At 44.9% G+C, this 21,412-nt stretch overlaps 1 protein-coding gene across 5 annotated transcripts in view; it reads right to left on the reverse strand.

Moving 5' to 3' along the window:
* The window catches only part of CREBBP (CREB binding protein), a 157,069-nt gene that overhangs the window by 124,132 nt on the left and 11,525 nt on the right, over positions 1-21,412 (reverse strand). For all 5 annotated transcript variants that reach the window (XM_005591098.4, XM_015442334.4, XM_005591099.5 and 2 more), the window contains exon 2: positions 1,154-1,866. In XM_005591098.4, coding sequence (XP_005591155.2) covers positions 1,154-1,866 — 713 coding nt within the window. The remainder of the gene's footprint in view (positions 1-1,153; positions 1,867-21,412) is intronic.

Genomic DNA, 21,412 nt, shown 5'->3' on the forward strand with positions numbered 1-21,412 from the left:
GGTGGCTGCCGCTGAGAAGCCTCTGGCTGCAGAGCATCCACAGTGTTTGTCGCTTCCGTGGGAATAGGCGGCGCTTCCTTCTCTGCACTCCTCCCTGTCAGCCCTGGGCTTTTCCAGCTGTCTCACATCTATCTAAGCATATGCCTTCCCTCTTATCCAAGTTCAGTTCCTACTGTAGAAGGCAGCTGTAAGGCTGGTGGCTGCAAATCCCAGTCCAGGCCTTTCCCTACCCTAGCAGAGCTCTTGGCCGTGAGAGAGAGAGAGAGAGAGAGAGAGAGAGAGAGAGAGAGAGAGAGAGAGAGAGTGAGTGTGTGTGTGTGTGTGTGTGTGTGTGTGTGTGTGTTGGGGGGATGTGGGTGAGCTTGGAACCACCTGGAGGCTGCTGTTGCTGCCTTTTTTTTTTTTTTAAGAGGGTTTCGCTACAGTGCCCAGGCTGGTCTTGAACTCCTAGACTTGAGCTATCCACCCACCTCAGCCTCCCAAAGTACTGGGATCACAGGCATGAGTCACTGCGTCCAGCATCCATCTGGAGGCTTCTTAAAGCCCAGGCCCCACCCCGAGTTTCTGAGTCAATATAGAAGTGTGCATTTCTAACAAGCTTCTAGGGCATGCTGCTGCTGCTGCTGCTGCTGGTCTGGGGGACCCCACTTCAAGCACCACTGCACTAGTGTTTCCTCTGGGACCCGAATGCCCATGCCTCTCCCCGGCTCTGCCACCTCTTGCTTGTTAACATGGCAGAGAGTGAGCTGACAACTCTGGAACACAGCTTTCTCATTCAGTGAAATGGACACTGTGACAACAGACACTTCACTGGGTACCCATAGAGGAGCACACAGACTAACAATCACCTCCTCAGTGGGCGGTACAGAGGCAGGAAACAACCTTTAACAGGTTCATGGACACATCAGGCCCTGTATTTTCCAACTGCCTGACCTGCAAGCTACCCTACTTCTTTAAGAATTCTCATTTTAAAGACAGAAATGGTGCAGAGATCTTTAACCTAGAAAGAAATCTGTATCTTCCAAGTATGAGTGGCACATGCAGAGCCCAAGAGGAGAAACAGGAGTGGGCCACAAGGTCCCATTTTACGTATTACTCAGAGGGAAAGCCCGCGGTTAGGTAGGAAGTATTGAAAGCACGTCAGCTCACTTACCTTGGCCATGCCTCCTGCCTGTGCGGTGTTCAGTCCCGCGTGACCAGTCATTTGCGGGGAAACCTGCGTTAGGGTCTCAGCCAGCACGCTGCTCGTGGCGCCCTGCATGGCTGGAGTAGGGTATGGCATTCCAGCTCCCCTTCCTCTGCCAGCAGCCCCGAGAGATCCATTCATGACTTGCGCCTGCCCTTGTGAAGCCTGATTCATTAAGCTATGGCCAGAGTTACTATTGAGGAGGCCTGGGTGGGTCTGGTTAAAGTTAGCATTCATGCAGATACCAGGTCCAGTCTGTGACGTGGCAGGGCTGCTAGTCGCCAGCCCCACTTGCTTTTGTGCTTGCGGATTCAGTGCTTGGGAGGCAGCGGGGGTGGGCCCAGAGGTGCTGGCTGCCTGTTTGGGCAGGCTGGGGGCTGAAGAATCTCCCTGGCTCAGAGGGCTCTTGCCCATGGCACCGAGGCTGGCCATGTTTGCACTGTTCGGCTGCCCTTGAGCCTGGCCACCCAGGCCCTGCTGCACGGGGCTGCTGGCGCTCACATTTCCTATTCCTGGGTTGATACTAGAGCCGCTGCCTCCTCGTAGAAGCTCCGACAGTTGTTTATGTTTGGAAGCAGCATCTGGAACAAGGTTCCCACTGTTTAAAAGGCCTAATTCTCCTCCATTGGGTATCAGCTCATCAGGAAGATCATTTTCCAAGTCAAACAATGATCCAAAATCTAGAAATTAAACAGAAATGGAAATGAGAAACTAAGCAACCTTAACAGCTCTCCAACTGCCATGTTTCTACGATCTTAACCTAATGGGGCATTCAGCACGAACACTAGCATGTCTTAAGAGTCATGTCATTAGCCAGGCGTGGTAGCGAATGCCTGTAATCCCAGCTACTCCGGAGGCTAAGGCAGGAGAATAACTTGACCCCGGGAGGGGTCCCAGCTACTCCGGAGGCTAAGGCGGAGGTTGCAGTGAGCCAAGATGGCACCGTTGCACTCCAACCCGGGCAACAAGAGCAACACTCCGTCTCAAAAAAAAAAAAAAAAAAAAAAAAAAAGAGTAATGTCAAAATGATGTACAAGTTTATTGGGGGAAAAAAAAAAATCCTTCCAATTCTGAAGACAGAAAAGTTAAACAGATGAGGACAGCCCTACTAGATTTATCATAATAGTGTGGTGTGAGGACAAACTCAGATATACAAATTAAAAGAAAACAATGGGAAGACCCCAAATTCACAGAATTATAATTTTAAAATGCTTTTAAGAATGCATGTGTGGCCGGACACAGTGGCTCACCCTATAATCCCAGCACTTTGGGAGGCCAAGGTGGGCGGATCACGAGGTCAGGAGATCGAGACCATCCTGGCTAACACGGTAAAACCTAGTCTCTACTAAAAACACAAAAAATCAGCTGGGCGAGGTGGTGGGCGCCTGTAATCCCAGCTACTCGGGAGGCTGAGGCAGGAGAATGGCGTGAACCCGGGAGGCGGAGCTTGCAGTGAGCTGAGATCCGGCCACTGCACTCCAGCCTGGGCGACACAGAGACTCCATCTCAAAACAACAACAACAACAACAAAAAACAATGTATGTGTGTAGAAAAGTAATTGGGCACTGACTTGCATGAACAGCAATTTAAGGACAGTAAAGTCAATCTTACTTTTTTTTTTTTTTTTTTTTTTTAAGACGGAGTCTCCCTCTGTCGCCCGGGCTGGAGTGCAGTGGCGCGATCTCGGCTCACTGCAAGCTCCGCCTCCCGAGTTCATGCCATTCTCCTGCCTCCGTGTCCAGAGTAGCTGGGATTACAGGCGCCCGCCACCACGCCTGGCTACTTTTTGTATTTTTAGTAGAGACGGTGTTTCATGGTGTTAGCCAGGATAGTCTCAACCTCCTGACGTCGTGATCTACCCGCCTCAGCCTCTCAAAGTGCTGGGATTACAGGCATGAGCCACCGTGCCCCGCCAAATACATTATTTAAAAGTTAAAAAACAAAAAATAAACTAGCTTTAACACAAAATGAAATCAGTGATTTCTTAAAGTGTTGAAGCTGCAGGAAATGATAATAAAGACATACACAGAAAATACAAAGAGTTGAAAATAAAAGAAAATAAAGAGACTAAAAGTATTTGTAGTATATGAAAAGGGTAAATGTCAATCACACAGGAAGATGAGAAGCACACTGAGTCCCGACTATAAAAGGACATAAGCAGGTCATCATCCCAAGGGGAGATAAAACACTAAACAAAATAATCCATCCTTCCTGATAAGGAAACAAATGGGAACTAAAACAACCCTTTTTTTCTGGTCCCTTTCAAAGTAACTTTTCTCTGAAGTGTGGTCTACACATGTCATCTCTACCTTCTCATCTCCCACGTACTCTAACCCACGATGGCCAGGCTATTCATGTATGTGCAAAGGAAGAGGTATGTAGAAATATGTTCATCTTAGTATTATCTGTAGCATCCAAAACAAAAAACAAAAAAAAGCACAAAAAGTACCCAGAGGCAGTTTTTCCTAGTGGTTACAGAATCTAGACTGGGGCTGCCCACACTGGACTCCAGCTCCCCATTCATTAGTGATGTGACCTTGGTAGGTTACTCAGCCCTTCTTTGCCTCAGTTTCCTCATCTGGAAACTAGGGGTAACAATGGCCTCTACACCTCATAAGGCTGTTGTGAGGACCAAATGAATAAATAAGTGTAAAACCCGACTGGGAACAAAGAGTGCCTGTGGGTGGTAAATGCTAAGTACTGTGTATTATTATTACTGCTATCCATAACAGGAGGTGTAATAAGCTGCTGTATAATACTTTAAAACATCAGGCCAGGCGCAGTGGCTCATGCCTGTAATCCCAGCACTTTGGGAGGCCAAGGTGGGCAGATCATGAGGTCAGGAGATTGAAACCATCCTGGCTAAGACGGTGAAACCCTGTCTCTACTAAAACTACAAAAAATTAGCTGGGCGTGGTGGCGGATGCCTGTAGTCCCAGCTACTCGGGAGGCTGAGGCAGGAAAAGGGTGTGAATCCGGGAGGTGGAGCTTGCAGTGAGCCAAGATCGTGCCACTGCACTCCAGCCTGGGCAACAGAGTGAGACTCCATCTCAAAAAAACAAACAAAAAACACCATACATCAGCCAGGCACTGTGGCTCATGCCTATCATCCCAGCACTTTGGGAGGCTGAGGTAGGCAGACCATCTGAGGTCAGGAGTTCGAGACCAGTTTGGCTAACATGGCAAAGCCCTGTCTCCTCTAAAAATACAAAAAGGAGCTGGGCGTGGTGGCAGGCGCCTGTAATTGCGGCTACTGGGGAGGCTGAGGCAGGAGAGTCGCTTGAACCTGGGAGGTGGAAGTTGCAGTGAACTGAGATATCGCCATTGCACTCCAGCCTAGGCAACAAGAGTGACACTCCATCTCAAAAAAAAAAAAAAAGAAAAAGAAAAAATTAAAACATTTTTTCTGCATGGTGGCAGACCCTAATGTCTGCTTACCCAATACCCCTGGCCCCATGCTGCTGGCAACACCCACATGATCTGAGGTGGCTCCCTGGGAGGTTCCTCTGAGGAACGGCAACACCTTTCCTGGCCACAGGAGGGGGAGTGACCAGATAAGCCCACCACCATGATCACATTCCCCTCTGCAGGTGACACAATCTCAGCTAAGGGAATCTGAAGGTACACAGAACCAGGACCATTGTGGAAAAGGTGTTCCTTCCTAACAGTAAGGGATGCTCAGAAAGAAATCTCTCTCCTCTTCTTCACTAGATCTCGTCATGGGCGGGTGACAACCACCCTGTAGCCAGGAGAGCAGACACCACTTGCATGCTGAGAATGGCGGTAGCCAAAAACACAAACACCTGGGGTGGGTAGATCATCTCTGAACGGCTAAGTGATGCAACCATGGTACTTTCCCACCTTCGAACTTCATGTTATGTGAGAAAATACACTTACTATCATTTAAGCCATTTTAGCCAGAGTTTAACCCTCACCCTAACCCTAACAGACCCATCATGTCTATGGAAGAAGTTCAAACACCTTCTCATGGCACGTGAGGCTATCTTCTCGGCCTGCCTTTACAGGACACCACCAGATGCCTCCTACTTTCCAGCCACAACACTAAGAGCTGGCATATGCATTGGGAATCTTTCTTCTTGAATCTCTCTCTCGTTCTAAAACTCACCTCAGTTCTCACTCAGATTAGACACAGCAACTATGAAGACTTTGGGCTGCCCCTGCCCAACTGAACAGTCCCTCTTGTCAGCCCAGAAAATCATGTCTAACACACACTTGTATCTTCCCACCTGTCTATAAGGAATGAGGTGTGATTTAGGAGTGTGTACATGCATGCAACAGTTTTTGCAGAAAAACAGACTGAGAGTAAGCTGCAGACAAAATGACACTATTCTCCTAAGTACTTCAGTACCTATCTCCTAAGAACATCCTCTTACATAATCACAGCATGCATGTGCAACTCAGGAAATGTAACACTGATACAATACTGAATATACTGCCCTTACTCAAATGTTGCTGGTTGTCCCAATAATGCTCTTTTCACATCTGTCTCTTCAAAATGACACGTCCTATAGCCGTGAGATTACAAGATCCGAGATCTAATTCAGGATCATGGTGCATTTAATTGTCATGTCTTTGTCGCCTTGTTTAATCGAACAAGGTTCAAACGTTCCCTGGCCTTTGTCTTTCGTAACTGACATTTTATTATTAATTAATTTATTATTATTATTTTTAGACAGAGTCTTGCTCTGTCACCCAGGCTAGATGGAGTGCAGTGGCACAATCTAGGCTCGCTGCAACCTTTGCCTCCCGGGTTCAAGCAATTCTCCAACCTCAGCCGGAGTAGCTGGGATTACAAGTGTGCACCACTGCACCCGCCTAACGTTTGTATTTTTAGTAGAGACGGGGTTTCGCCATGTTGGCCAGGCTGGTCTCGAACTCCTGACCTCAGGAGATCTGCCTGCCTAGGCCTCCCAAAGTGCTGTTAACAGGCGTGAGCCACTGCACCCAGCCAAAATTCACATTTTTGAAGAATAGAGGCCAGTTGTTATTGTAGAAGGTCCTTCAATTTGGGATACCTCCTCATGGTTACAGGACATGTCATTCTGAAGAAACAGGAATCTGATCCCGGATACAGCAGACAGCTCCATGAGTACACAGGGCCCGTACCTGGTGAACTAGGACTCAACATGCTTCTGAGGGTCCCAATCCATAGTTTTTATGCTATTATGCTATCCTAAATTTGGAGATTGACTGAGGTGTCCAGATACAAAGACTGCACAATATAACATTTTATTAAAAAGTCCTCTCAGGCCAGGCGCGGTGGCTCACGCCTGTAATCCCAGCACTTTGGGAGGCCGAGGTGGGCAGATCACGAGGTCAGGAGATAGAGACCATCCTGGCTAACACGGTGAAACCCTGTCTCTACCAAAAATACAAAAAAAAAAAAAAAAAAAACTAGCCGGGCGCGGTGGCAGGTGCCTCTAGTCCCAGCTACTCGGGAGGCTGAGGCAGGAGAATGGCGTGAACCTGGGAGGCGGAGCTTGCAGTGAGCCGAGATCATGCCACTGCACTCCAGCCTGGGTGACAGAGAGAGATTCCATCTCAAAAAAAAAAAAAAAAAAGTCCTAACATAACTACTGTTTTCTTTGTTGCCCTCCAGGCTTTGTCCACCAGCACACACACTTTTACTCAGTATTCCCTAATAAATACTTTTGTCCAACCCAAATGATAAATGTTTGAGGTAGTAGATATCCTAATTACTATGATTTGCTCATTGAGCACTGCATGCATGTTACAAAATATTCTGTACCCCATTAATACATACAACTGTTACAACGTCAACTACAAATAAAAGGAAAAAATAAAATACGTACTCTCCAAAAATAACAACTTTTTATTTTTTATTTTATGTTTTAGAGATGGGGTCTTGCTCTGTCACCTACGCTGGAGTGCAATGGCGCGATCACAGCTCACTGTATCCTCGAACTCCTGGACTCCACCAATTCTCCCGTTTCAGCCCCCCTACAGCTGGGACCACAGGTGTACCCCACCACACACAGCTCATTTTTTATTTTATTTTTAATTAATGAATTAATTAATTATTTTGACAGGGTCTTGCTCTGTCACCCAGGCTGGAGTGCAGTCAAGTTGTAGGCTCACTGCAGCTTCTGCCTCGCACCAACACACTCACCTAATTTTTGTACTGTTTTGTAGAGACAGGGTTTTACCATGTTTCCCAGGCTTGCCAGCTAATTTTAAAAAATCATTTTTTTGTAGAGACAGGGTCTTGCTATGTTGCCCAGGCTGGTCTCAAACTCCTGGCCTCAAGAAATACTCCCACCTCAGTCTCCCAAAGCATTGGAATTACAGGCATGAGCCACTGCAGTCCAAAATAACTTTTAAAAATGCAGTGTTCCGGCCGGGCGCGGTGGCTCAAGCCTGTAATCCCAGCACTTTGGGAGGCCGAGACGGGCGGATCACGAGGTCGGGAGATCGAGACCATCCTGGCGAACACGGTGAAACCCCGTCTCTACTAAAAAAAATACAAAAAACTAGCCGGGCGAGGTGGCGGGTGCCTGTAGTCCCAGCTACTCGGGAGGCTGAGGCAGGAGAATGGCGGGAACCCGGGAGGCGGAGCTTGCAGTGAGCTGAGATCCGGCCACTGCACTCCAGCCTGGGAGACAGAGCGAGACTCCGTCTCAAAAAAAAAAAAAAAAAAAAAAAAAAAAATGCAGTGTTCCTTAACTGATGAGCATGAAAAATGAAACTTCATCTAAACCAGGAAGTGGAGCCATTACATGAGAGATCAGCTTTCCTTCCTTTCTGTCCAGGGCAAGGATGAAGAGACCATGTCAAGCACTGTAACCCAGAAGCAAACAAGTGCCAAATATTTTATGTTTAAGTTTGGAAAAATCTGCAAAAGGCGACCTAACTGGCTATTTCAAACATCCCTAAGCACTCTTCCTAGGAGAGGGAGGGAGGCCAGGCCACAGAAGAGCAGACAAACTCAGAGAGTAGTTAGTGAAACCCAGCAGGGCTGGCCTCAGTGTAGGCCAATGGGAACAGAACACCTGGAAGCTGAGCACAGGAGTTCAAATCCTGCATCCTTGGGCAAACTGCTTCATCTCTGCATCTTCATACCCCACCTGTAAAACAAGGGTACCAACACCCCAGAGTTAAAAAATTCACCTATCATCCTGCCACTCTCAGAGTATCAGTTTTCATTAGTGATTTATTCTAGTTCTTACCAAATTCAAATTCACAGGCAAGTTTCCAAATTGTAAGCAGGGCTTCTGTCCTGGGTAGTGTTTTTGTTTTTCACTGGTCTGCTATGTTCTGACCACCCTGACCACTTTTTCATCCTATTTCAGTCCAAATACACATACCAGCTGTTTGGGTGAAGGGAGAGTTGACTGATTTTTCTTCTGTAATTCACCATATGAATATGTGTAAAGCCAAATATATAGGTGTGGCTTTTTAAAAGACAAGATAGGGGCACACATAGTCGTACCATCACCCTTCTATTCATCACTGTCACCACATTTTCATATTCCCTAGTTCAAAAAAACTGACAAAGGGGAGTGAAGGAGGCAGGCCAGGATATTGCAACACAGCACAGCTTTGCTTTCTACACACCAAAGTGTCCCAACACACGGCTTGAGCAAGAGCAATCTGTATCATCGGAAGTTCCTAAGGTTCAGGATTGACAGCGATCCAGTCCCAGGTAAGCTCTCTTCTCTCTGACCGTCACCAGGGGCCCAGGAGAACGCAAAGCAAAGGAGACTGTGGGCACCCTGCACCCAGGGCGTTTGCACCTCAAGGGAGACTTCCCCAGCCAATGTCAAATAGCAAACACTGCCTGTCATACTTTCATAGCTAGGGACAGGAATTTTCTCTTTTGGAGCTTCCTGGCTGCCAACCAGGAGGCTACCCCTTTCATTAAGCTGAAATGAGAGTAAAGAGAGGCTACACACTTCCCATTTCTATCACACTCATACAAGGCTGGAAGACCCAGTGAGGAATGAGGAAAATAATAGGGACTTAGGAAGGAGAAAGTTACAGCCAAACTCAGGCAGCCTCAGGAAAGACAAGCTGTTTACCAAGCAAGGCAGAGAGACATTCACTTCTATACTCGGAAACCCAAGTCGGCAGTCCGCACACAGAGACTGTCAGATGGGGATCACTCCTAAACACTGAAAGACAAATGGGACCCACATCTGTTCCAGGATCCATTCTTAATCATCATGATCAGAAATCAGCATTTCACCTTAAGGAATGAACTATTAGAATCAAACCCCAGGCGAGTGGCTAAATCAATCTGTGCAGCCAATAACATTTGAAAACAGTCTCATCTGAAAAAAATGTCAAAGGCATCAGCCAAAGTATCCACAAAACACACCTTTCTTCAGGTTTTCTATAGTCTCTTCTTTCCTAATACCTTATTTTTTTCTTCGAATTCCACTTGGAGTCCCAAATTATTTGTACGGACAGGACTGGTTTATCACACCTTCTCCTGGAAATAAGAACTATTTTATGCTCCTACAGACATAATGCATTAAAATTATGCTAACAACTTCACGTTGTAACGCGTGAGGCTGTAAGCTCCCTGAAAGCAGGGATCCTGTCTTGCTTATCTACTCAGTGCCTAGCATAAAATGTTTCATATGTACTAGGCACTCAATAAACCCACATCTGAGTGCACGAATTATAGAGGATACACAGTATCAACAAGCTGCCTGTCAAGTCAAAGATATAAAGCAGTAATCTTAAGTAATCTTAACGTTTAATACTACTTTCTGAAAACAGAAACAATAAAGAGGTCTCTAGAAAAATTACACTAACTCATCTTTCTCTTTAAGACTTTTTCCTATTGTCCTCTTTACCTTTTAGGGGACCACCCAAGTATATTTCAGTCTTTGACTACAAACTCAGCATCAATGAACCCCAACCCTAGAACTGATACACAGAGTAAATGGCATAATGTGGAATGAGCAACAGTAGTGTGAGAAATAAGCAAGTAAGAGTTCAGATGCTGTTTTGTGATGTGTTCATATTTCTCTGCTTTCCCTCCCACACATATTTTATCTTCCTCACCCACTCCTAATTTCTCTCTCACATCCCTATTTCCTGTGAAAAAGGTCTCCTTTCTTTAGATTTTTTTTTCATGGTTTCTTTAGATTGTCTTTTGCATTACTTTTGTAATACCGTGAATATGTATTTGGTCTTCCACCCTGTCTCTGGCATACCACTCCTAAAATCCTGGGACTCTCCAAAGCAGGTTTTTTTTTTTTGGTTTCGTTTTTTTTTTTTTTTTTTTTTTGGCTCTGTCGCCTAGACTGGAGTGCAGTGGCAAGATCTTGGCTCACTGTAGCCTCTACTTCCCGGATTCAAATGATTCTCCCGCCTCAGCCTCCCAAGTAGCTAGGATTACAGGCGCATACCATCACGCCCGGCTAATTTTTTGTATTTTTAGTAGAGACAGGGTTTCACCACGTTGGTCAGGCTGGTCTAGAACTCCCAATCTCAGGTGATCCACCCGCCTCAGCCTCACAAAGTGCTAGGATTACAGGTGTGAGCCACGACACCCAGCCAGTAATGTCTTTCTGTATGCTCACGAATTGACTGATGGCTGGCAGCCCCTAGATAGCTTCGGATGGGAGCTGGTCACCAGGAAGACCAAGGCATGACTGATTAGAGGACTGGGACTTTCAGCCCATCCTTAATTTCCCAGGAAGGGAGAAATGTTAAATTAAGCTGATAACCAACGGCCATTGGTTTATCAATCATGCCTATGTAATGAAGCCTCCATAAAAACCCAAAAGTAGAGGGTTCAGAGAGCTTCCAGATAGCTGAACACATGGAGGTTCCTGAAGAGTGCCATACCTGGAGGGGGGCAAAAAAGCTACATGGCCCTCTCACATGCCTTGCCCTATCACCTGATATTCAGTGGTATCCTTCTTAATATCTTTTACGATAAAAAAAAAAAAACCCGTAAACATGTTTCCTTGAGCTCTGTCAACTGCTCTACCAAATTAATTGAACCCAAGGAGGTGCCTGTGGGAACCCTATTTATAGCCAGTCAGAAGCACAGGTAAAACAACTTGGGGCTTGTAAACGGCAGGGGGCGGGAGCAGTCTTGGGGACTGAGCCCTCAACCGGGTGATCTGACACCATCTACATGTCAGCTGGTGCCTGCTGCAGTACCAAGTGCTTACTCAGTGTATGTGTGTGGCTGGGGGAACCTCCACAAATCTGGTCCCAGAAGTGTTCTGTATTGACTGTTGACACTGAATATAGAAATAAATGAGTATAGGAGAAACCTGATTTTTCCCTACATCCTCAGACTTGTACTACAACCCTGACTACTCAAATGCTTCTATTAAATCTTTCAAAAGTTACACATTTTTATTCACCTATTTACCTACCCTCGAAAAACTTCCAAAAGGAATTTTTTTCTTAAGAGATGGGGTCTGTGCTGCCCAGACTGGAGTGCAGTGGTCATTCACAAGTGTGATCACGGTTCAATGCAGCTTCAAACTCCTAAACTCCTGGACTCAGACAATCCTCCTGCCTCAGCCTCCCAAGTAGCCAAGACTGCTGGCATGTGCCACTGTGGCTCCAAAAAAAATTTTTAATTTCTAAATTAACACTAGACACAGGAAGAGGTAATGCATATGTTACTTAGCTCAATTTAGCCAATCCACAATGTATAGATATTTCAAAACATCATGTTGTATATTATAAATACATGCAATTTTTATTTGTTAATTAAAATTTGAAGGAAAAAATCTACATACAAAAAACTTGATCCAGCAAGGGCAAAGCATCCTGAAAAAGTTCACATCTAAAGATGAGGAATCTAGAGAGTGGTGGAAGGATTCACAGCATTATTATTATTGTTCAATGACCTGGAGGCCACACTAGGCTCTCGGTGTGTTTACTGATCTCTTACTAATTAGACACTACGGACACAGGAAGTGCAGTCTGGTGTAGTGAGAAGAGTACTCAACCAAGCCCTGGTTCAGATCACAGCTGTCATCACGGCTACTGCCTCCCTGTATACTGCTCCTTAGCTCTAAAATGGAAGGACAGTTGGGTGCAGTGGCTCACGCCTATAATCCCAGCACTTTGGGAGGCCAAGACGGGTGCATCACCTATGGTGAGGAGTTCGAAACCAGCCTAGCCAACATGGTGAAACCCCATCTCTACTAAAAATACTAAAAAATACAAAAAATTAGCTGGGCATGGTGGCAGGTGCCTATAATCCCAGCTACTCAGGAAGCTGAGGCAGGAGAACCACTGGGAGGTGGAGGTTGCAGTGAGCCAAGATTGCGCCACTGCACTCCAGCCTGGGCAACAAGGGCAAAACTCTGTCTCAAATAACATAACATAACATAACATAACATAACATAACATAACAAAATAAAATAAAATAAAATGGAAGGACAGTAGCATCTGCTTCACAGGATCATTGATCAAAGAATTAAACCATACAGCATTTAGCACTGAGCCTGGCATGCAGTAATGACTCAAAAAATATTAGTCATTATTATCACTGTCCCAAGCCCACCTCCCAAGGCACCTACGAGGGCTGAACCAGCCAAAGCCTGTAAGAACCTGGCCCCACAGAGCTGGTACAGAGCAGGCGCTCAACAGTCACTACTTATCAATGGTAGTGACTTGCTAATAAACTCAACCCTGGTGATCTCTGGCAATTCTAGTAGAATTAAAGGTTACTTTGCTTTGAAAGTTCTTGGGGATTATACAAAAAAATATATAACGGAATAACTCTCCATACCAAAAAAGAAAAAAAAGGAAAGAGAAAAGCTGTTTTATTAATATTTATGCCATCGTAAGTAATTTTTATCTAGGCATTTAAACAAGTTCCCAAAAGACATCTAACTTTTTTTCTTTTTTTACAATGACTATTAGGAAATAATTAAAGCAACCTCCTTCTAAAATCTTCTGTAATTCAGGCTTCTTTTATGCAGACACACCAACCCCTAATTAGAACAGAATAATGAGGTTGTACTTCACTCTCAACAGTGATCTTATCTTGACTAAGTCTTGCCCCTCCTCAGAATCAGTGATCTGCTGAAGAGCCAGGGAGCTTGGCTGGCAGCCCCCACCCTCCAGAAGGAAGCAAGTCACTGCAAGTCACTGCTCAGCGGCCCTCACTCAGTGCAGGATTGGCTGGTTTGAGACTAGAATAGAAGTCGGCCTCCCCAGAGGACCGTACTCTAATTCAGGAAGACAGCCCATGGACACCAAGTCACAAACTTAAACTGATTAACACGTATGTCATATTTTACAGCCAAGTGGAATAAAGTAGTGAACAAAAGTAGGAAAGGCTTCAAATAAGAGGCAAATTCTGAGCAGAACTTTAGAGGGAAAGGACACTAAGAAAAGACAATTCCAAAGAGACAGAGACAGAAGACAGCAAGGCAGGCAGGCAGAGCTGGCTGCTCTGGTGTGGGGAGCTTCAAGAGAAAAACTCCAAGATGGCAGGAACCCCAGGGTAGGTACGAGTTCCATACAGTGGAAAGGGCCTCACTACGGTAGGCAGTCTTGCTCTGTCGCCCAGGCTGGAGTGCAGTGACACAATCTTGCGTCATTAAATTTAGGTTTAATAAACTGAATTGTCTTAAAGCCCTCAAGACAGCACTAAACATTTATACTAGAGCCTAGAATTCGGGTTTTCTTGTTTTCCTGTCATATGCTGTGTTTTGTATGATGAACAATATTTAAGTGGACATTAACAATGATCTTCCCCAAGGAGTCCATTCATCATATAGTACATTCTAGTGAAGTTCTTCCTACTGTATCAGATCCACATATCTACCAAAGTGAGGCCCTTCCCACTGTATCAAATTCGTAGCTATTGAGGGGCTCCTGCCATCTTGAAGTTTTTCCCTTGAAGCTCTCCACGGCAGAGCAGCCAGCTTTGCCTGCCTGCCTGCCTGCCTTGCTGTCTTCTGTTCATGCCTCTTTGGAATTGTCTTTTCTTAGTGTCCTTTCCCTCTAAAGCTCTGTTCAATGTTTGCCTCTTATTTGAAAGTTAAATTACAGGATATTCTTCATGTCACAGAAGGGTCAATCCAGGGGGACTCTTTTAGATGGAAACCTGCCTAGTAAGTACATTTAATATGGAAACATCATGAACTTCAAAATTTGAAGGTAGGGGAAAGAAATCAAGCTACGGCATTAGGTTAAACTAACTGAAATAAAAATTACAGAACCTTAGAAACTGTGATGTAAATCAGAAGGGAAATATCTGATTTATCAAAAGCACTTAATACAATTTTCAAGAATGCTACCTGGAAAAGGTAAAATCTACTTTGTGTAATTGATTATAAAATTTTAGCTTTTTTATTCATTCTCAAATGCACTTCATGGGGTATCAGGTATCAAAAACATCCTGCTTCGCTGAATGATTGCTATTTACCTTCCATTTAAAGAACCCAAGCAAGACAGGGCCAGGCACAGTAGCTCATGCCTGTAATTCCAGTATCTTAGGAAGCCCAGGTGGGCAGATCACCTGAGGTCAGGAGATCAAGACCAGCCTGGCCAACATGGTGAAACCTCATCTCCACTAAAAATACAAAAATCAGCCAGGCGTGATGGTGGGTGCCTGTAATCCTAGTTACCTGGGAGGGTGACACCGGAGAATTGCTGAACTCGGGAGGCAGAGGCTACCGTGAGCCGAGCTCATGCCACTGCACTCCAGCCTGGGTGACAGAGCAAGATTCTGTCTCAAAAAAAAAAAAAAAAAAAAACCCAAGACAGTCCTTATTCAAAGTTCTTTGTCACCTGGGACCCTAAACTGTCCTGGAAATGCAGCCAGTCTATTTTTATTTGGTGCACTTATAAGTCACAGGAAAGTGCCATCCCCAGACAGCCAAGACAATGTTAGTTTCCTCAACATGGTTTGCGTGCTGCCTCTCTCAGCCCTGAAGGGTGGGTACAAGGGTGGAACAGAAGGTGGCTGTCATAGCAGCCAGCTCCCACCAGAACACAGTAATGACCTAGCAGCCCCTGCACATTAGCCCAATTATCTGGGACAGGAGAGCAAAAAGGGGTTGACTGCTGACCACCACCAGAGCTGAGAGGGGCACCAGACCCCGGAGAGGTGCTATAGTCAGCCGCCTGTCCACCCTGCTTACAGGGGGAGGATTCTCCAGCCAAGAATAGTTCTGGAGGAGGAAGAATGTTGGGGCCGAGCTAGGATCTAGCCTTTGCAGAAGCAGCCCCAGATCCCAGATTCCCAACCACCTCAGACTCCCCAGCCATACCATAAGATTAAGCAAACGGACATCCAGAGACCAGGTCCTCTGCCCTAAATGCTGTGAGATGTAGCTGGCAGGCGGCAACAAGAAGTCAAGAAAGGGGGAAAGAGCATATTCCAGACGTGAAAGCAGACTTGGAAGTGCCAATTCCATGTACAACGAACACGTGGAGGCGTGCGGGCTATTTGAGAGCCACAAACAGAAAATGAATGTCTTAAGTCCAAAAAGTATGCCAGGACCAGATATAGTGGCTCACGCCTGTAATCCCGACACTTTGGGAAGCCGACGCGGGTGAACTGCTTATGTCCAGGAGTTCAAGACCAGTCTGGACAACATAGCAAAACCTGGTCTCTATAAAAAAAAAAAAAAGTACAAAAATTAGCCAGGCATGGTGGTACGTGCCTGTAGTCCTAGCTGCTCACGAGGCTGAGATGAGAGAATTGCTTGAGCCTGGGAGATGGAGGCTGCAGTGAGCCGAGATCACCTCACTGCACTCCAGCTTGGGTGACAGTGAGACCCTGACTCAAAATAATAATAATAAGGTACACCATAAAATGAGAGAATTCAGAAACAACTAAGAAGCACAACATGGAGAATCACAAGCTGAAGAACAACCTTAGTGTTACTCATCACAGATTATGCTGATAAAGAGTATCTGTGGCTGGGCAAGGTGGTTCAAACCTGTAATCCCAGCACTGTGGGAGGCCAAGGCAGGCAGGTCACCTGAGGTCAGGCGTTCGAGACCAGCCTGGCCAACATGGCAAAACCCCTCCTCTACTAAAAATGCAAAAATTAGCGGGGCATGGTAGCACATGCCTGTAATCCCAGGAGGCTTAGGCACCAGAATCACCTGAACCCAACAGGCGGAGGCTGCAGTGAGCCAAGATCATGCCAACGCACTCCAGCCTAGGCAACAGAGCAAGACTCCATCTCAAAAAAAGAATATCTGCAACATATCTAACAATGTATATACTGAGAATATATATGTGCTGCTTTTCACATTTTTTTTTTTTTTCTGAGATGGACTCTTGTTTTGTCGCCCAGGCTGGAGTGCAGTGGCAAGATCTCGGCTCACTGCAACCTCCACCTACCGGGTTCAGGCCATCCTCCTGCTTCAGCTTCCCAAGTAGCTGGGACTACAGGCACACGCCACCGTGCCCAGCTAATTTTTTTTGTATTTTCAGTAGAGACAGGGTTTCACCGTGTTAGCCAGGATGGTCTCGATCTCCTGACCTCGTGATCCGTCTGCCTCAGCCTCCCAAGGTGCTGGGATTAGAGGCATGAGCCACTGCGCCCGGCCTGCTTTTCACATTTTAAGACTCTACCAACACACAGGCTCTTGAAGGAAAATCTGCTATGATCAAAACTATAAATGCATATGCCTTTTAACCACTAATTCCATCTCTATGAATCTGTTCCATAGATTTGCTTGCCTGCATAACTTTACAAGGCTATTCATTAAAGCTCTGTTTGTGAGAAGACAAGACTGTAAATAACCTAAATGTCGATCAGTGGGGACAGGATTAAAGCAATTATGGCACAGCTCACATAATGGAATGGTAGACAACTATAAGAAGACAATAAAGGTATGCAGCCATGTATACACTATGCTACCTCAGTTAAGAAGAAAAAGGCAGGAAAGGGGAAGAGAGAACTATGAGACAACAGTGTCTGCCTGAATGCAGATAAACCCTGGAAGGCAGCACTACTTCCAGTGGTTACCTGGCAGGAACTAGGTGGAAGGTGGCTCTCTCTACAAGTTTTGTCCTCTGAGTTTTCTGAGCCATGTGAATGAACTACTAGTTTAAGTAATTAAAGAAACTACTTTTTTTTTTGAGATGGGAGTCGATCTGCTCCTCAGGCTGAAGTGCAGTGGCGCAACCTCAGCTCACTGCAACCTCCACCTCCTGGGTTCAAGCAATTCTCCTGCCTCAGCCTCCTAAGTGGCTGGGACTCAGGTGCACGCCACCATGCCCAGCTAATTTTTATATTTTAGTAGAGACAGGGTTTCACCACGTTGGCCAGGATGATCTCAATATCCTGACCTCATGATTCACCCACCTCAGCCTCCCAAAGTGCAGGGATTACAGGCATGAGCCACAGCACCCGGCCAAGAAACTGATTTTTTTAAGGCACCCCCACTGGAGGTGTACTGGTCCAGGTGATTAACTTCAGCACCAGGTGATAACACCTGGAATGGTTCCCGGTGCTCCAGTTTCCACTTAGAGTGTTTATGATTTGAGGATAAAATCTGAAATGGGCTTACTATTAAAGTGTATTTAGTGTACAAATAAGCTTAAAAGGCTAGAAAAGAAGGGCACTTTAAAGAAGAACTTTTCAAAAGTAAGTATTTTTTTCTAAAGGGATGTGACAATCGACATGTAACATTTTGTACCCAATGTTCACAAAGGGAAATCTGACATTATTTCAAAATACTCAAAAATTAGTTGGCTGTCAGGTCTTGTGGCTTCTAGCAAATCAATGAAGAAACCTCTAATATAAAAATGATGCTAAAAATGGAGCTTGTGACAAAGGACGTGATGATCAGATGCCACACTAAAACAGTCACATTTTCCTATCTCTGGATGGCACCTCTTAGGGGTAATTTGTACTTTGTTCAAATAATTCTCATTACAGGTCTAAAGGTTTTGCAAAACGAATTAACCAAAACTTTGCTTGTCACCATTTAACAGATTATCCTAATCACAAATATAAAAATAAAACAATACAAAAACATATATACCCCCAAAATATGTTTTGTTTTGAATTTGTTTTTAACTAGTTTTTCTTTTTTCAGTATGAAAGTAATACATTTATGGTTTTTTGCTTTAAAAAAAAAAAACTCAGAAGAAAATGAAAAACAGCCCCCAAAACATCCCTAGCTCAACCCCGAAAAACAATTTCTAGAAATTTCCTTCTAGAAATTTCCTATATACACCATTAGCATATCTCTTTCTACCCCTAAAAGAGATCTAATTATCATTTTTGGTCTCAATCCTTTGTTTACTGATTCTCAATCTTGTCTTCACTCCTAAGTACCCATCACTCTCCCTCAACTGGATCTGCAATGCCAGGGAACTCAGCTACTCTTCTGATGGAGCTTCACTGATTTTACCCTTTCTTTTCTAAAGGATTTCTGAGTCATACTCAGTGTTTTACAATCTCTACATTAATTAACTAAATTAATGAAAAGGTCTGGAGTTAATGAGAATGTTCTTAGAAGTCCTACCAATCAAGAAACTGTATCTGCTTGGCGTTGAAATAGGTTGCTAACCCACAGATACTTCTATTTCAAATACTAAGTAAGGTAGGTAATAAAAACCAGAAATTTTAAGAATCGATTCCAGGAATTGAGAGACAATAAACACAACTGCTGTGTGAGCTGGCTGCATGACATGCATTTTGATGACAATAACAAAACCTCTAATATTCTTTGAGATGACATGGATTAAAAAAAAAAAAAAACTTTAAGCCCAGGCAATATAGCAAGACCCTGTCTCTACAAAAATAAAAATAAAAAATTATCTGGGCTTGGTGGTGCATGCCTGTAGTCCAAGCTACTATGGAGGCTCAAGTGGGAGGATGGCTTGAGCCTAGGAGTTTGAAGCTACAGTGAACTATATATAATCTCACCACTGCACTCCAGCCTAAGTGACAGAGCAAGACTCTGTCTCAAACAAAAAACAAGAAACCTTCAATTATTCCTATTTATATAATATAGTGAAAGCATTAAAATTGTTTTGTGTTATCTATCTAAGTGCAGCACCAAAACATTTTACCATTAAAAAAGAAGACTTAATTAAAAGAAAGCCTGGGCCAAGCACAGTGGCTCACATATGTAATCCTTAAACTTTGGGAGGCTGAGGTGGAAGGACTGCTTGAGCCCAGGAGCTCAAGACCAGCCTAGGCAACATAGGAAGACCCCATATCTCTACTAAAAAAAAAAAAAAAAAATTAGCCAGGCATAGTGGCATGCACCTGTCATCCTAGCTACTTGGGAGGCTGAGGTGGGATTGCTTGAGTCCAGAAGGTGGACACTGCAGTGAGCTGTGATCACATAACTGCACACCAGCCTGGTGGACAGAGTGAGACCCTGTCTCAAAATAAATAAAAATAAATTAAAAAAAAAAAATAGAACAGGCCGGGCGCGGTGGCTCAAGCCTGTAATCCCAGCACTTTGGGAGGCCGAGACGGGCGGATCACAAGGTCAGGAGATCGAGACCATCCTGGCTAACACGGCGAAACCCCGTCTCTACTAAAAAAAAAAAAACACAAAAAATTAGCCGGGCGAGGTGGCGGCGCCTGTGGTCCCAGCTACTCGGGAGGCTGAGGCAGGAGAATGGCGGGAACCCGGGAGGCGGAGCTTGCAGTGAGCTGAGATCTGGCCACTGCACTCCAGCCTGGGCGACAGAGCGAGACTCCGTCTCAAAAAAAAAAAAAAAAAAAAATAGAACAAAGCCTGCATTTCTAATACTAACATTTCCAACAGCTCTGAGATGCGCTATCAGTCTGAAAGGCACTGATAGTAGAATAACATATAATGGGCTACTTAGGGCAAAAAGAGTAAGAAGAGACCATATTTGCCTGGCTACGCACAGTACATCTCTAGATTATGTAAGAAACAGCTAACACTGGTTGCCTATGACCAGTGACACCAGAATCAGAGAGGAGGAAGGGTTTTCACCAATTACTCTGCTTTTTTGGAATTCTGAACCATATGAATATATTATCTACTGAAAAGAACTTTAAAAAACTTTTAAAAGAAAATTGAACAAAAATTTCCTAACATCTTAAATAAAAACACTAGCTCCAGTTCTTAAGCTGCTTTCCATGGGGCCCTTTTCCTCCCAAAAATGGGGCTCAGGAGGGGAAAGCATTGTCTACTCTCCCTACAGACCTGAGCTTGGATGAAAAAATACACCTTGGAAAAAGCTAATCTAAACTTCTGGAAAATAAATCACAAGAGTTCCCCCAATTACTCCAGACATGGGTTTTTTAAAAACTTAATTGTGTTTTATAAGCCCTAAAAAAAAATAAACTGGATTCATTGGTCTGACATTCAAGGCCCTTGGTGACGTTACCTCACCTTCAGATGCCGAAGCTGAAGCTCTACTCACCCTCAGTGAGCTCCGGTGTCCTTCCTCCAACAAGCCTCCCTGACCACCCAGCCTGAGGCATCCACTTCCTTCCAGTCAGACATCGAGCTCGGTGTGAAATGCTATAGGCAATGGTGGGCACCACGGAACTGCTCACCCGCACCACACAACTCAGAGTTCCCTGAGGACAGAAGCAGCTTCTGCCACCACTGTTATCACCACAGGTGATACACATAAATGTGCTTAAATATTTGCTGAATAAAAGAATGAAGTGGTAGGAGTCAAGACTGGATCCCAGGCCCAACCAACCCCTGCAGGGCAGAACCACACCTTTAGTCTCCACCCTCTCAGAAGCAAAACCATGAGGCCTCCTAAATTCTGGTAGCCCAGTGAATATAACCAAAAAACTGTCACAAGAGTCAGTCCTCCATGCCTGCTATGTGTGCTGTTCCCTCCCGCCTGGAACAGTACTATCTGCTGTCTCCTATTCACCCTCAGGTGTCAGTGCTAACGTCACAGCCCCCGGGGACTTCCAATACCCTTCAAAACAGGCTCAGACCCTGTCTGGTGCCCCAGTCAGTGCACAGTATGTCCCCTCCAAGGTCACACCTGACTGCGGTTACCTGTCCAGTATCCATCACCACCCATGAGGGCAGAGACGGGGCCTGTCACGTCCCCACTGGATCGCTAGGGCCTACACCACAGCATAACAAATATTTTCTAAATTAGTGAATAATCCTGAACAGCGTGACCTAAGCCATGAATATTTTTGAAGGAGTCTTTCATCATTTGTTTTTTTGGAGTCTTGCATCTTTAAAAAATGATCGTTTTAAAGGAACTTTGTCATAAATATCTAGGTGATACATATCTTAAAGAAAACTCTA

Source organism: Macaca fascicularis, chromosome 20 (genome assembly GCF_037993035.2).
Source record: "Macaca fascicularis isolate 582-1 chromosome 20, T2T-MFA8v1.1".
In the NCBI taxonomy this organism is placed as follows: domain Eukaryota; kingdom Metazoa; phylum Chordata; class Mammalia; order Primates; family Cercopithecidae; genus Macaca; species Macaca fascicularis.